At 38.3% G+C, this 17,777-nt stretch overlaps 1 protein-coding gene across 12 annotated transcripts in view; it reads right to left on the reverse strand.

Moving 5' to 3' along the window:
• FUT8 (fucosyltransferase 8) overlaps positions 1-17,777 on the reverse strand; it is a 331,654-nt gene that overhangs the window by 91,470 nt on the left and 222,407 nt on the right. For all 12 annotated transcript variants that reach the window (XM_023232574.3, XM_023232591.2, XM_023232599.2 and 9 more), the window contains one exon: positions 6,854-6,968. In XM_023232574.3, the coding sequence (XP_023088342.1) occupies positions 6,854-6,968 (115 nt within the window). The remainder of the gene's footprint in view (positions 1-6,853; positions 6,969-17,777) is intronic.

Raw genomic sequence — 17,777 nt, forward strand, 5'->3', positions numbered from 1 at the left:
CCAGCTACTTGGGAGGCTGAGGCAGGAGAATGGCATGAACCCAGGAGGCAGAGCTTGCAGTGAGCCAAGATTGCGCCACTGCACTCCAGCCTGGGTGACAGAGTGAGACTCCATCTCAAAAAAAAAAAATATCACTGTGCCCTTCAAAAGGTGAACAAAATGGTGGTCAATCTGTAACATAGCAAGGGGTATACTCTTGAGTACTTACATAACTCCTGATGTCTAGTCCTGTCACTCTTAACGAGTAAAAATCCTTAGCCTCAAAAATGGGAAAAAATAACTGTTTGGAGATGGGAACCTCAACAGGAGGCAGACAAAGGCATATGCTCAGAAAGCTGACACCTGGAATACCGACAAGAGTTCATATATAGCTAAAGGAATAGAAGGAACAGGAAGAGGAAGAAAAGGAAAATAGGAGGAAAAACATTTAAAAATTATTTTCATCACTGTCTAGGCCATGGTCAGTAAAGTTTTTCTGTAAAGGAGGAGACAGTAAGTATCTTTGGCTTTGCAGGCTGTACATTTTCTGTAAAAATTATTCAACTTTGCTACTATAGCCTGAAAGTAGGTGATATAAACAAATGAGCACAGTTATGCTCCAACAAAACTTTTATGTACAAAAACAGTTGTGTGGATTTAGCCTAAGGGTGGTAGTTTGCTGACCTCTGGTCTAGGCCAATAAAATCCGTAAAAACATGGTGGCAAAAAGGAAAAGCAACCTCCAACAAAGTGGGCAGAAATATATGCTCCCTAAGCAAAGCCCCAGGGTCTTGTTCCATTTTGTATTTTGCTTTAATACAGCTTCTGAGACCTTTTTTTTTTTTTTTTAATTTTATGTTTAATGAGACACATAGATTTAGGTCCTCAGTAAACCTAAGGAAATTCTCCAATGTCCACGTTACTTTCTATTCATACTAGTAGCAACATTTTCCTAATGTCTGATCTGCTAGAACTGACATTTTCCTGACAACATTTACTTAGTCCATAAATATATTTTGAATCTTCCAGGATACTTCTACTATACATGGAACAAAATTTAAGAGCAACTATTACTCATTTCCTACAAGCTGGAAAGAAGATGTCCCATAGATGTAATGGACAGGTTAGGATGTGTTTAATATTTCAACTGTAAAATGTCAGGCTTTCTACCCATACCTCTGATTATCAGAGTTTTAATCTACTTAGCACATAATTCTACATTCTATCACTATTAAGTTCAAGTTTTTATAATCTAGAGAAAGAAGAATCACCTCTCATACTATCATTAAAGACAAAGATAAGTACAAACCTCTCTCTCAATTTACTCTCCTGCACATTGAACATTACAACACCTGCATCATAAGAGTTACTTTGCATAATACTAAGCATACAGAAAGTGCGCAGAAATGGCAGCTTACAAATGTTCTTCAATCTCATAGCTTCCTTTAATGTACTTTAACATACTAGAGGAACAAGAAGAAACACCTGCTCCCTATCACAACCAAAGGATTTTAATAAGACCTTGAGTTATCTGGGTATTTTATCATCTATTAAATACCATTGACCTAAGCCTTGAGCCTAGTATAAGATCACTGTAATGACATTTTCTATAGAAATGTGCAAACCTTTCACAGAGAGGTTTTTCAAGTGACATAAGCTATGCAAATCACATACATCACTCCTGTTAAATTTTTTATCACAATTGGTATTTTAGGTTTAGATAGGTCAAATTTATGATACATGAATTTGCATAATCCAAGTACACAAACATCCAAATACTTTTTTAGACAACCTACCACAGAACAATATTTAATGTGTGAGAACTATCATGTTCATTTTTCAGGGTCAGAGCATATCCATATGTTTTAATTGACTGCACAGATATGTAACTGTATGCATTTATGACTTATCAATGAGCCGTATCTACGACTTACCTGATCTTGGATTCTCATTTAGTAATCTATCGTTAGCTAAGCAATCAGAGGGAAGGGGTACAGGAAAAGGAGGCAGTGAAGGTTACTGAACAGAGACCAAAAAAAAAAGCCATTGGAAAGGCTGCTCAGTTATGGTCTGCCATCACCAAGACTCACACCTAGGGTATGGCTAACTTACACAAAGGTTCTTGGCAGTTAGTAAAAAAGCAGCTGATACACAATTGTAGGCTGGTCAATTTGAGAAAGTGTTGCAGACTCTAAGAAGAGATGGAAAGTGAGTCCAAGTCAGAGGTTAGCACTTTTTAATGGAAAGCTGCTGTTCTAATATTAAATTAAAACAAAATTTTAACTAGAGGCAATCTGGACATTCTCTTATATCTGTGTATTAGAGACAGAACTCAGTCTTAAAGGGTCAGCATCTATTACTTTTCATCTAATTTTGCAGTATATCTTTCTCTATTTCAGGTTTCTTAATGTTGTTTCTCAAGTAATCTCCTATCTTGGGAGCAGGACTGAGAACCCCTTAGGAACTTGGGGTGCCCTCCTAGTTCAATGAGAAGAGCTTCCTTAGGAGTAGATTTGCTGAAATGTAAGCTTAAGGGACCCTTGCTTGCATGGATCACTTCAAAGGCCCTGGGAGAGGCTTGTGCTATGTTACCTGGATGTGTTTTTGTAAAATTTCACCAACATGAGTTAAATGAGTTAAGTTAAATAAGTTAAGATATCTGTCTCTCAGAATTCGGTGCCATCTCACTTTCCCAGGGTTGGTATTAGTGTTGGGTAGCAAATAAAGTGGCCATCTGCATTTCTGGGATCCTGTGATGGAGAAATTAAGCTGGGAATTATTTAGTTTGGATTTAGAGATATATTTATATAGTTCACAGTTGCTTTTGTGGACAGATATTTTTGTGACATAAATAGGTACAGGGTAAGAGAATGCACTGTGATATGAATGTGTCCCATGGTTCCTAGCATGACAAGTACGAAGTAATAACAGAAATGAAGAAGGCACTTCTCAGTGATGCCTAGTCAAAACAGAAGTTCTCTTCTGTCACTAATAGTCTTGAAACTATAGTGTACACAATTAAAAATGTGGCATAAGCAATTATATGAACCATTTTTTCCTTTTCTGATGAGAATCACATAAAATTATCTGAATTCTTCTGTCTATAAGGCACAAGCTTACAGCAGTACTACAAATATGAAGTATGTATGTATGTGAAATTGCAAATGTTACATACTACAAATATCAATAACTTTAAAACAACATTTTAAATCAACCATGCTAGAGAAAAAAATCTATTCAGATTTTCCACTCCTTTTATAGACAATATTACAAAATCATTCTCAATTCTCTTTTCAGAAAACATTACAGATCACTGTCGTACAAACAAAGGGTATGCAGCTAAAAAATGTAAGGGAAAACAGTATTATAAAGAGTATCAAGCAGTTAATTAAAAAATTATTTTTCTGGGGTTTAGTATTTGTGGCATTTGTCAGCTTTACACAATTGTAATTTTTTAGGAGTTCTTTTTTCAACGTGGAGTCAATCCTCACTATTCACAGATTCCATGTGAATTTACCTACTAAACTTTATTTGTAATGCCCAAATCAATACTTGTGGTGCTTTCACGGTCATTCATGGACAAATGCAATGAAAATTTTGAGTTCTCCAAGGCACATAATTTCAGCCAAGGTGACTTTCTGCCTTCTTGTTTCAAATCTCTTACAATAAACAAATGTCCTTTCTGCAGTATATTTAGTGCTGTTTTTCCCATTTTTGTGCTTTTTTTTCCAGTGGTTTCACCATTGAAAATGACCCCCAAACACAGTAGTGAAGTGCTGTCCAGTGTTTCTAAGGGCAAGAAAACTGTGTGTGCTTTACAGAGAAAGTATGTATGTTGGATAAGCTTTGTTCACATATGAGTTATCAATGTTAAGGAATCAACAATATAAATTAAATAAGGTTTATTTAAATAGAAACACACATAAAACAAGGTGATAAATGTTAATCAGCTGATGAAAATGTTGATCTCACAGGAACCTAACTCTGTATTTCCCCTAGGAATAGTGGTTCACTATTGCTAATTCAGTGTTTGTGATGACATTAAAGAATATAACTGGCCGGGCGCGGTGGCTCACACCTGTAATCCCCGCACCTTGGGAGGCCGAGGCGGGGGCATCACGAGGTCAGAAGATCGAGGCCATCCTGGCTAACATGATGAAACCCCATCTCTACTAAAAAAATACAAAAAAATTAGCCGGGCGTGGTGGCGGGCGTCTGTAGTCCCAGCTACTCGGGAGGCTGACGCAGGAGAATGGCGTGAACCCGGGAGGCGGTGGCGGGCGCCTGTAGTCCCAGCTACTTGGGAGGTTGAGGCAGGAGAACGGCTTGAACCCGGAAGGCGGAGCTTGCAGTGGGAGGAGATCACGCCACTGCACTCCAGCCTGGGCGGCAGAGCAAGACTCCATCTCACAAAAAAAAAAAAAAACCCGAATATAATGAATAATAATTGTAAACATTTAATATTTTGTATTCTTTTTCATAAAGACAGCACCAGAAGTTGAATAGGTTTCAGGTGTATCCCCCAAACCTGAATCTGCCTCTGCTCAAGAGCCTACATATTCTATAGGCATCTTGCTACTCCACAATTCTTGCTTCGCTGGAACTCATACCAGGATTGTGGAAGAAGAACTTTCATCTTGAGACTTGGTAGTTACAATCAGAACTCCCATTATTACTCTATTTCTATGTGGAAATCAGACCTGCTTTAAGATTTGGAAAATTGTTTTTGGATCTGTATTGTGACTTAGGTCAGAGTCAAACTATAGCAAAATCCGCCATTTCTTGAAAAAAAAATGAGGCGTATTTCTAGAAAGAGAAAATTAGTTTAGAAATAACTTTAAAACAAGTACACATTGGGCTGATACACCTAAGTTAAAGAAATTATAATTTAAGTTCAATGTATATTCAAGAAAGTTGAAAGGATAAAACCTCTCTTCTACTAGGTGTTGCTACTCTCAAAGATTAAATGAGTTAGGGAGTAGCATCTATAATGGAATCTGTTTTATTTTATTTATTTATTTTTTAAGACGGAGTCTCACTCTGTCACCCAGGCTGGAGTGCAGTGGCGCGATCTTGGCTCATTGTAAGCTCCGCCTCCCGGGTTCACACCATTCTCCTGCCTCAGCCTCCTGTGTAGCTGGGACTACAGGCGCCCGTCACCACGCCCTGCTAATTTTTTGTATTTTTAGTAGAGACAGAGTTTCACCGTGTTAGCCAGGATGGTCTCGATCTCCTGACCTTGTGATCTGCCCACCTTGGCCTCCCAAAATGCCGGGATTACAGGCATGAGCCACTGCGCCCGACAGTCAGTTGATTTTTGATAAAAGTTCTAAAGCAATTAATAGGAAAGAGATAATCTTTGAAAAAAATGATTCTAGACCAATTGAATAACTATATGCAAAAAAATGAACCTCAACTTTTAGTTTACATCCTTCCTCAAAATGGATCATAGTCCTAAATGTAAGAGCTAAAATTATAAAATTCCTAGAAGAAACCAGAAAAAAATTCTAGTCACCTTAGGCTTCATAAAAACTTCGTAAATACAAAATACAGAAGCATAAATTTAAAATTTAATAAACTGGACTTTGTCAAAATTAAAAACTTTTGCCCTTCAAAAGACACTGTTAAGAAAATTAAAAGGCAAGCTGCAAACTAGAATTTCCAAACAAAAATTTCCAAAATATGTATCAGACAAAGGACTCATATCTAGAATACATATAAAGAACCTTAACCCCATAAGAAAGCAAACATCCCAATTAAAAAATAGGCAGAAGATTTAAGTAGACTTTTCACCAAAGACGATATGCCAACGAAAATAAGCATATGAAAAGATACTCAACAATACTTACAGGGAAATGAAAAAAAGGCAATCATTAAAAAGTCAGGAAACAACAGGTGCTGGAGAGGATGTGGAGAAATAGGAAGACTTTTACACTGTTGGTGGAACTGTAAACTAGTTCAACCATTATGGAAAACAGTATGGCGATTCCTCAAGGATCTAGAACTAGAAGTACCATATGACCCGGCCATCCCATTACTGGGTATATACCCAAAGGATTATAAATCATGCTGCTATAAAGACACATGCACACGTATGTTTATTGCGGCACTATTCACAATAGCAAAGACTTGGAATCAACCCAAATGTCCATCTGCGACAGACTGGATTAAGAAAATGTGGCACATATACACCATGGAATACTATGCAGCCATAAAAAAGGATGAGTTTGCATCCTTTGTAGGGACATGGATGCAGCTGGAAACCATCATTCTCAGCAAGCTGTCACAAGAACAGAAAACCAAACACCGCATGTTGTCACTCATAGGTGGGAACTGAACAATGAGCTCACCTGGACTCGGGAAGGGGAACATCACACACCGGGGCCTATTATGGGGAGGAGGGAGGGATTGCATTGGGAGTTATACCTGATGTAAATGACGAGTTGATGGGTGCTGATGAGTTGATGGATGCAGCACACCAACATGGCACAAGTATACATATGTAACAAACCTGCACGTTATGCACATGTACCCTAGAACTTAAAGTATAATAAGAAAAGAAAGAAAGAAAGAAAGAAAGAAAGAAAGAAAGAAAGAAAGAAAGAAAGAAAGAAAGAAAGAAAGAAAGAAAGAAAGAAAGAAAGAAAGAAAGAAAGTAGCTCCCTTTAGGACAGGGTCTTTGTTTTAGCCATCTTTGTATTCCACTCAAGGCGTAACATGGTGTCTTTCTGAATAAATATGTAAAATGTGTGAATACTTATTTTCAAAAGGCAAGGGCCAGGAAGACTAAAAACTAACTGAAATTATTACTCTTAGTTATATGATGATCCTTCTTTTTTTTCACTCAAATTTATTCTTAACTCAACCTTCTTACCTGAAGATACGTTATTCTCCGCTGGACCAGTTCTGTCAGATCTTTGGCCTCTTTTTCCCGCCAATCACCTGCTCCATCTGTCTGACTGAGGTAGTATAGATCCGTCATTATAGACCTGTTAAAACAAACAACATTGGAGGTCTTATTAGTACTGCTTCACTGGATTACACAAAGTCTTAAGATGAATGCCAAATTCCTCATAAAGATTGATGCTCACATTGATGCTGGTACTCATCTTTTATTTTCTATCAAGGTTGTGCAATTCAAAAATTAGTCTCTTAAAATCTAATATTCATTCCTATATTAAATTTTCACTGTTGAGAAAATACACTTTTTTTGTTCAAGCTAGTCAGCTGCACTTGTTTCCCAACATAGAGCACTACAGAGATCTGGAGGAAAGTGAATACGCAAAGCAAACAAATGAGTAAATTAACATAGAGAAAGAAGTTGATGTTAGTATTTGTTAGTACCTCTTGGTTCTCTCTACTATCATTTCATGTCACCTTTTAATTTTTCTCTTCAAAGTTAAACACTCCAGAGTGACTGGAAAAAGATCAGAGGAAAATTTTTACACAACTCTTAACAGTATAAACCAAGGGTCAGCAAACTTTTTCATTAAAGGCCCAGATAGTAAATATTTTAGTCTCTATGGATCTCTAAGATCCTTTGCCTTTGTAGCAGAAAGCCGCCATAGATAACACGCAAATGAATAGGTGTGGCTGTGTTTGAATAAAACTTTATTTACAAAAACAGGCAATGAGTCAGCTTTGGTCTCTGGGCCATAATTTGCTGAGTCCTGGTCTAAACTAATAAAATGACTGTTTAGCATCAGAATTCCCACTCTGTTTAGCATCAGTAATTTCAATTACAACATGCTGGATTACCTGCAAAGTAAAGTAAAATCTCCAGTAAGCTAAAAAGAGAAACTTTATGGCTGGTACAAATGGTTTTATTTATATTGCATTAAATAAAAATTATGACTTGCATTTAGCAAGAAAGAAAAGTAAAAAGCAAGAGTCTCTGTTTGTCTAACATCCTCTACAAATCTGACCAAATTTGTAGCTAATTTCTAATTTTTCACGTATCACCACCAGCACTTTTACCAACTGAGACACCATCTTCTCTCACCTGGATTACAACAACCTCCTAATAAGGTCTCCCTGCTTCCACCATTGCCTATGTCTAAAGTTTATTCTCAATGTATCAGCCAGATCCTGTTACAACATCAGGTAAATAATGTCACTACTTTGTTCTTAACATGAATTTGCTCCTCAGCTCACTCAGAGTCAAAGCCAAAATTACTACTTTGACCTAGAAGACCCCACCCAATATGGCTCACTTTGATCTCATCCTTGTCTTTGATCTCATCTCCCACTACCATCCTCTTTGATTTCTCTATTTCAGTCACACTGGTCTTGTTGCTAACCCCTGACAGTGCCAGGTATATTCCTACTCCAGAGCTTTTCTATTGCTCTTCCCTGCCCTGGAATGCTCTTTTCTCAGGTATCTATTCACATGGCTCACCTAAATGACCTTGAAATCTTTGCTCAAATGTCACCATCTTCATAAGGTATTCCCAGATTATCCCACTTAAAAATCCAACACTCTCTCCCGTCACCCTCATCCCTTGGTTTTCCCTCTCCTTCTGTTTGAGTAGGTAGCTAGGCAGACATGAGAGGGCAGGGGAAGGAACCCTCTTAACCCCCAAGCAATGTCAGGTGACTATCAGGTGATGGTCAGGCAGTTGTTAAACTATCTCTCTAAAATAATTTAACTGGTCGCAGCTGGTGCCAGGGAAAGGCAGTCTCCTAAATAGATAGAAAACAACTGAAGCTGATCATCAGCAGCTTCTTGATAAGTTTTCAAGAGTTGTGTGAGCTGGCTCAAGCATGTGTACTAAGAAGCAAAATGGCAGACTTTAACTGTTATATGACCTTCCTCTAGGATCACTCAACTGGTAAGGAAAAAAAAGCCTCAAATGAGCATGTGCACAACTTCAGTAAACACACTGCATAAGCGATCTCTCCCAAGTGCTGGCAGGCCACTGTTCATGCAGACAGCCTGCCCCAAGGAAAAATCAGGTAAGAAGAAATGCAAACCCTGGAACCATAGCAATATATACAGGCGCATGTCAACGGTCAGACAGCGCACTTGATCCTCTCAAGTTGCCTGCTTGGCCCTCTTACAAGTGTACTTGACTTCCTTTCATTCCTGCTCTAAAACATTTTAATGAACTCTCATCCCTGCTCTAAAACTTGCCTCAATCTCTCACTCTGCCTTATGTTCCCCCGGCCAAATTCTTTCCTCCAAGGAGGCAAGAATCAAGTTGCTGCAGGCCTGTGTGGATTCACTACTACTAACACTCCTTCCCTGCTTATTATATATTTTTCTAAGCAGTTATTATTTTCCGATATACAGTATCACTTACTTCTTATCTTTCATGCCCTACTAGAATTTAAGCTCCAAAAGAGTGAACTTTTTTTTGGTTGCTTCTTTTATTTTTTTGTTTCCTTTTTGTTGTTGTTTAAAATCAGCATGTGGAACAATGCATGTCACAGACAAAATATTCAGTAAGTATCTTTAGATGAATGAAAAAGTAGCAAAAGAAAAACCTTCAAGAGTTTATATAATGAGATAACGGTGATAATTTTTATCTTTTACAAATCCAGTTTGATGGTAGAGAGGTTTGGGGAATAATCCTTACCCAGGTGTAGCTCCAGCTTCATCCCTTCTCAACACTTTGTATTAACTCCTCTGTTCAAGGCATGCTTAAGAGTATGGATTATTTGCTTATGAAAATTATAAAGTTAGAAACGTATATTGTTGGAAAAATTACACATCTAGAAATCACTTACAATGATTGTATTAACTAAAAACATAAAGCATTATCTGGAGATTCCAAGAGTACTTAGAGAAAACTGATGTATTACAATAAGTAAAAAACAACAACAACAATAAATAGGTACACCTATTCTAAGTGCTTTACATTATTTCATTTAATTCTCACAATAATCTTACAAACTAGATAAGAAATGGCAGGCATTGAGAGGTTAAATAATTTGCTCAAAGTCACAAACCTGAGAAATGTCAGAGTAGGAAATCAAACCCAAGCAATGAATTTTAAAGTCGAGGCTTCTAACTACCACACTAACAAATATCAAAGGAGGAGGTCCAGAGCACAATAATGTGTACTCTGCTCAATGTAAATATCCAAAAATTAAAGTCTGAATCAGAGGAGAGAGCTTTGGGAGCCAGACATACCAATTTCTCAATTATGGTTCTACCTCCTACTTTGTGTCCTAGGAAAATTATTTTGACATCTCTGAGACAAAGTATCGAAATACCTTCCATATAGCTCTTTTAAAAAATGCATAGTGATAAGACACACAAAATAGTAATACATGTGGTAGCCCCCCCGCCTTTTTTTTTTAAAGGCTAGAGGCCCTCAGAGAGTTGTGTCTGAGCTTTTCCATTGTGTCTGAAGAGCATCTACTAACAATTCTACTAACAAGAGGAAGGAGCCATTAGATGTGGGTAACAGTAACATGTGGTTCTGATGATCAATCACAAAAATGATCCAATAGTGAGTTCCCTATAACACCCTGAAGGAGGGGATTGATCAATGAGAAGGAATCACTTAAGAGACGGAGAAACATGCCCTCAACAATTGTAATTTGCCTAAGAGTATGTGACACAGTCTTAGTACTCTTTTATTCCTGATTCTTAACTAGATGCTAAACTATTTAGTAAAAATGCAATGGCAGCCCACAGGAAAGTCTTATTTACTATCACAGAAAGCCATTAGAAGTACACATGATTAACAGAGAATCCGTGATAATAGCTCCTTTTGAATAAAGTGAAACTATCCAATTAAAAATTAAAAATCTCAGCCAACATTTAGACTATTCATCCTAAATTAATAGTGGAACAACTTTGAACAATGCTTTGGAACAACAGTTCCATTTGTGAAGCACTTCAGACATCTGTGTCATGTGTCAACATTAATCATACACAGGACACTTTGCAGCTTATCTACTTCCATTTTCACCCTTTTTAAACAGGGCAAGAGGCCAATATGTAATGCCTTGTCCATTTTCTTATTTGTTATTCTCATCTAGGATTCAAAACATTTTCTTTTCATGAAAGAGATTTTGGCTGCAAAAACCAAACCTACAATGCCAGAAATTAACCTGAAGTCTTATAGAGTAGGCAAAGTTTCAACTTTCAAGTTTAAAGACTGAGTCCTCTATGGACTATTATGTAGACTACAGTATTTTTTTTATAGTTACTGAGGGGGAAAGTCACTATCTGTATGAAACTGTGAGTTGCTTATGGAAACACAGAAGTCTTTAACTATAATAGGGCTACAGGGCTCAGCTAAAAGTTAATTTTTTAAAATTTTATTTTAGATGGAGTCTTGCTCATCGCCTAGGCTGTAGTGCAGTGGCACGATCTCGGCTCACTGCAAGCTCCGCCTCCCGGGTTCACGCCGTTCTCCTGTCTCAGCCTCCCAACTAGCTGGGACTACAGGCGCCCGCCACCACGCCCAGCTAATTTTTTGTATTTTCATCAGAGATGGGGCTTCACCGTGTTAACCAGGATGGTCTCTATCTCCTGACCTCGTGATCCGCCCGCCTCGGCCTCCCAAAGTGCTGGGATTACAGGCATGAGCCACTGCGCCTGGCCTAAAAGTTCATTTAAAACATATTCTCAGTTTCATAAGCCTCTTTACCATCACCCTCATCACACCCATTATTCTTTATATTTCATAGGTTTCATCATAATAGAATGTGGTCATTTGTTTTTTCCTACCTATCAAATAGGAGTAATCACAAAACTTGTTGCAAGTCTCAACTTCACATCAATTCATTATTTATTTATTTATTTGAGACAGAGTTTCACTCTTGTTGCCCAGGCTGGAGTACAGTGGCACAATCTCAGCTCACTGCAACCTCTGCCTCCTCCCAGGTTTAAGTGATTCTCCTGCCTCAGCCTCCCAAGTAGCTGAGATTACAAGCATGCACCACCACACCTGGCTAATTTTTTGTATTTATAGTATTGACAGTGTTTCACCATGTTGGTCAGGCTTGTCTTGAACTCCTGACCTCAGGTGATCAGCCTCCCAAAGTGCTATGATTACAGGTGTGAGCCACTGCGCCGGCACAAGTCTGTTTTAAATAACAGTATCGTTCTGGAGATGTCATACAGTGGAATAACCAGTTTATCAGCAAATACCTGTCGAAGGAAAAAAGGAAATTCAATACGCTCTTAGTTTTATGTTAAACGTGTCACTACACACATGCACATGGGTGCACGCATGCACACGAACACATACAGAAACAAAAAGCATTACATTTCATTGACAATCATCATATAGCCTCAAGGAGGTAAAAACTGCATTAGGTCTAATTTAAAGAGAAGAGTCCCTTGAAATACAAGCATTAGCATGGTTTATACTTTCTTGTCATAGGAATCAAGACATTCCTGTACCATTGGGAATGAAAGCTGATCTCTACTTTTTAAAATAAATTAGTTTATGTCGATGTTTTTACCAAGTTTACATCAGTACTAAATCTTGGCAATTAATTATTCACATTCATCTGTCTCTACCTAGAAAGCAGAATAACCAAGCAACTAGAAGACCAAATATCAAAGAAAAAAAAAGAGTACACTAATTTTTTGTGATAATGCAGTCAGGGTATCAATATAAGTTACTGTAACTTCATGGTCCACTAAAATTAAGCTTGTTTTTAAAATCTTTTGTTTCTTGGCCTCTCTGTTGGCGACTATGGAGGGAAGACAATTAAGTCCAGGATACAACCTTAAATTCAAACTAGTTATTTATTGTTTCAATTATGTTGAAAGTTATCATCCTGCAGTATGTATTTTTTGGCCAAAGACAAGAGGACAATCAAATCAGCAAGAGAATCATGGTGACTCAAAACCATTCTGCAGAAGCCCTGGGTTTTCAGTAACTCAACCCTGAAACCAAATCTCCTAGAAGAGTCCCAGAAATCAGGGAATCTGGCTGTTGTGGTTTTGACTATGAACATATCAAAAAATCTAGTAAGTGGGCGTACTAAAGATCTAGTATGAGACCAGGTCAAGGTTTGGGAAATAACAAACCTAGGCAAGGGACCAGCAAAATAGTGCTGGCCATTTGAGGATACAATAAAGTTGCCTGAAGACACTGAGTAGAATAGAATTTTGTTTGTTTGCTTTTTGTTTTTTGAGATAGAGTCTCGCTCTGTCACCCAGGCTGGAGTGCAGTGGCGCGATCTCAGCTCACTGCAACCTCCACCTCCTGGGCTGAAGCAGTTCTCCTGTCTCAGCCTCCCGAGTAGCTGGGATTATAAGCATGAGCTACATGCCTGACGAGTTTTTTTTTTTTTTTTTTTTTTTTTTTTTTTGTAGAGATGGGATTTCACCATGTTGGCCAGGGTGATCTCAAACTCCTGGCCTCATGTGATCCACCCTCATGGGCCTCCCAAAGTGCTAGGATTATAGGTGTGAGCCACCACGCCCGGCCGAGTAGAATAGAATTTATGACTCTGAAAGCAAGCCACCTATGACAGGTATTAAAACCTCTATTTCAAAAATTGGTTATGTTTTATGTTCTTTGTATTTCTGCTAATTTCTCTATTTTTCTATTTTAATAGTCATAAAACTATTTATTAAAAAAAAAGACTTCTAGTCTGCCTCTATGCTACTGAGGAACGAAACACAAAGAGGGCTTTTTGTTTACACCTGATTCAAAATGTTAGAGAAGTTCGGTCGGGTATGGTGGCTCACGCCTATAATCCCAGCAATTTGGGAAGCTAAGGCAGAAGGATCACTTGAGCACAGGAGTTCAAGACCGAGTTGGGCACCATAGTAAGTCCCCTCTCCACAAAAAATAAAAAATCTAGCTGGGCACAGGGACACATGCCTATAGTCCCAGCTACTCAGGAGGCCGAGGCAGGAGGATCGCTTTAGCCCAGGTCGTTTTTGCACCACTGTGCTCTAGCCTGGGTAACAGAGAGAGACCTTGCCTCAAAGGAAAAAAAAAGAGAGAGAGAAAGAGAGAGAAGTTCCACCTTAAGGGCCAGCACAGAGATGGAATCCAGGCAAGAAGGTGAATGAATTAACACTTATGAGGGTAAATGTGACTAAGATTTACTCTCAAAGTCAAATCCATGGGCAAATCTGCATCATGGGCAAGGAAAATTACTTGAGTTTTGTCCAAAACTGTTTTTACTTCGGTTTGCTCCTGCAGCAAAAATAAGCAATGCTAAGGATGAAAATGTGACCAGGAGACAGGCAAGAAATCAAAGCTCCTTGCTGCCTCCCTTATCTCAAGGAGGAACCTAAGGATGCCACCATCTTGACCACTGGCATGGGTGGGGAAAATTCCAGAAGGATGACAACAAAAATAGCTTATACTATCATATATAAGACAACAATTATGCTACTTTGGTGAGTGATGTCCACTAGGCTTACGTTTAGTTTCCAGGCCTTAACATTTTTCCTATTGAGTCTTTCAATAATCTGCCTTTATCTGTGCCAGTTCTGCCGAGTCTAAGAGTTAAGTTGTCCTGATGTATTAATAGGTCTGACCAGAGCCTACTAGAATCTATAATGTGTCAAGCACTATGTGAAGTATTTTATATATTTTCCTTCATGTAATCATCACAATGCTGTGCTACAGGAATTATATCCCAGTAGGTAGAAGAGAAAAAGCTCAGAAAAGCTAAGTATTTAGCAATTAAGAGAAAGGATTTTGGAGTAAACCATTCTGCTACTTGGCCTGTGTTAAGCCACCTAATTTCTCCAGAACTGAATATAACATCAGTTATAAAAAAGGAACTAAGCCAGGTGCAGTGGCTCATGCCTGTAATCCCAGCACTTTGGGAGGCCGGAGTGGGCGGATCATTGAGGTCAGGAGTTTGAGACCAGCCTGGCCAACATGGTGAAATCCCATCTCTACTAAAAATATGAAAATTAGCCGGGCATGGTGGCACATGTCTGTAGTCCCAGCTACCCGGAGGCTGTGGCACTAGAATCACTTGAACCTGGAAGACGGAGGTTGCAGTGAGCCAAGATCGTGCCACTGCACTTCAGCCTGGATGACAGAGCGAGACTCCGCCTCAAAAATAAAAAGGAACAACTTTGGGAGGCCGAGGTGGGCAGATCACCTGAGGTCAGAAGTTCGAGACCAGCCTGGCCAACATGGAGAAACCCCATCTCTACTAAAAATACAAAATTAGCCAGGTGTAGTGACGGGAGACTGTAATCCCAGCTACTCAGGAGGCTGAGACAGGATAACAGCTTGAACTCGGGACGCGGAGGTTGCAGTGAGCCGAGATCGCACCACTGCACTCCAGCCTGGCAACAGAGCGAGACTCTGTCTCAAACAAGCAAGCAAGCAAACAAACAAACAAAAGGAACAAATAATGCATACCTTGTAGGACTATTGTGCTGATAAAATAATATAATGAATGCAGAACCTTTATCATAGTGACTGGCATATAAGAAATCCTTAGTAAGTGATTATTTTTAATGTAAAATCATTCTTAAGTTTGGAAATCACTCCCAAAAGATGTATGGTAGTAGGAAGCAAAACAGAATTAGAGCCACTAGATGAAAAACACCCTTTTCCACCTGGAGATTCTTCTTCTAATGCAAACTTTATTTTAGGAGACAGTGTTCCATCACAGGAGATGAAAAATCATTATCTGGCTGATAGAGACTACGTGATGAGCAGAATAAGGATGACTTCATAAAGATATGTATCCCTTTGCACATGAATATTAGGATGAATGTTCTAGCACCACTTGAAAATAAGCTTGGATTCCTTAGAAGAAAGACAATCATACAAAAACATTTTGTTCAAAGAAATCTAAAATCCAAGAAAGAATATCCACATTCCAGCTTAATGTAAGTCTCAAACCACATCTCAAAGAACTTAGTAAGATCTTCTTTCCTCCCTTCCTCTCTCTCTTTCTCTGTGTGTTTGTATAAAATAAAACACAAAGAATAGAAGGTTTGAAGGTTCACTAAACTCAACTTTTCAAGAGTGGGAATATCAATTATTGGACCTTCCAAAGAGAATGAAAATACAAGCTATTGTGCAACAACAATTATGATCATAGACTTTAAAATATCATAAACTTAAAAAAATCTGTAAGCTATTAACCTATCAATCTTTCCCACTGTACCCTTTATTTGAGTCAAAGTCATTTCCTTTGTTACATAATCCCCCACAATGTTTTTTTGGACATTAGCAAATCAGCATAATTAACATAAGTATGGTTCACTTTTTGGAGAACACCATTTAGTCTAAGGAAAGCTGCCCTATATGTTACTAATAATGAGATGATGCAAACTAGGTAGTGGAGATGAGATTGCTACTTTATTAGATTGTTTTTCAATAGTTTCAGTCAACAGAGTTGAAAAATGGCTCAACTCCTGTATTTTAGTTTGAAGTTTTATAATTGTTATAAATTACCATAAGCAGGACTTGGTAAAAGAAATAATAAAATAAACGAATAAATTTTTTAAAACTGTGGTAATTTAAAAAGCAGAAAGCAGCAGCTTTGGTACCCTTTTCATAAACTGGTATCTGGCAATATGAAGATGACAAAAATAATCAGAGCAGCAGTGATTAAGTTAAACATGTCTCTCTCTGCATCGGCCTGAAAGGTTGATAAGACAAGACTCTATGATATGCTTAGAGGTTGAAGTACACATCTAAACTGCCATAAATCCAAGCACTGAACCTACAATACTACATAAATAATAAAACCACAATGGCAAAAATACTTACTCTAAACCACTTAATTCTCTCTACTGCAAAGAGGTAGGCTAGGGTCAATTCATGGTCAATGATATCAAAAGCTACAAATATATTTAACTGTATTACTGGGAAGAATGGTCATATGCAATCACTAGAATGAAATTATCATTTAAAAATCTAGTGATGCTAAAAATTGATATCAATATAGCAGATAATAATTACTATGCTACTCTACATTTATTATACCATCAACACCTCTGAATTCTTAAACAGCCTGTAAAAGCTTATAAAAGCCCAAGAATATTACTAATTACTACCAGTTGATAAACCAATTGCAGGCAGATTAACCAATTGCAGCAGTTGATTAACTAATTGCAGGCAGATGAGGCTCTACTAGTTACTAGCTACCAAGGCCAATCGGGGAAATAAATAGTGTTTTGCTAAAAATCTCAGGTGAGTTGAATCTTAGAACAAACTTATGATATTTGGCCCCCAGGCTGCATTTGAATGCCCGGTAATGCAAGTGATGAACAACAGGAGCCAGATTCCAGAAGAGAAAACATGGTGTCCTGACTACCAGGAAACAGCTTCAAGTGGGCAACAAAGGAGTCGTCTTCCCCCCCACAGCTCACTGATGGGGTCACTAACCTACACAGAAATGTGATTTTTACCAGGAAACACAGGCATTGGTAGTGAACTCACAAAGAGAAACAGGGAGTCTATAGTTGTAGTTCTCAAAGACTGGCAAATGTAGCATCACTTAGTATTACTACTACTATTATGATCTGTTTTTCACCACAGAACACTTCTGAAACCAAATGCATGCGTTTTCCACATCAGATAATTCTCCAAATCTCTGTGGACACCTACTAGGTAGTGACACGAAGTACCCAGAATTAGCCCAGACCTCTCAGTTTCATAATACTACACCCTACTTCAGATGCCATCGCAAGTACAAAGTGGCCAGGGTACCCACACTCTGTCAAATTTGGCTACAAATCAGGGGCTCCCACAACGAACTACTCAAGTTCAATAATCTGCTAATAATCTTCTAACCTAGGTAGAAGGCTGCAAAACCCTAATAGAGCCCAAGACTCAGGAGGGCTCTTTAAGAAGGCAGGCCCATACCCAGGTGGCAGCCTCACTGAC

The sequence above is a fragment of the Piliocolobus tephrosceles genome, chromosome 6, assembly GCF_002776525.5.
Source record: "Piliocolobus tephrosceles isolate RC106 chromosome 6, ASM277652v3, whole genome shotgun sequence".
NCBI classification, from domain to species: domain Eukaryota; kingdom Metazoa; phylum Chordata; class Mammalia; order Primates; family Cercopithecidae; genus Piliocolobus; species Piliocolobus tephrosceles.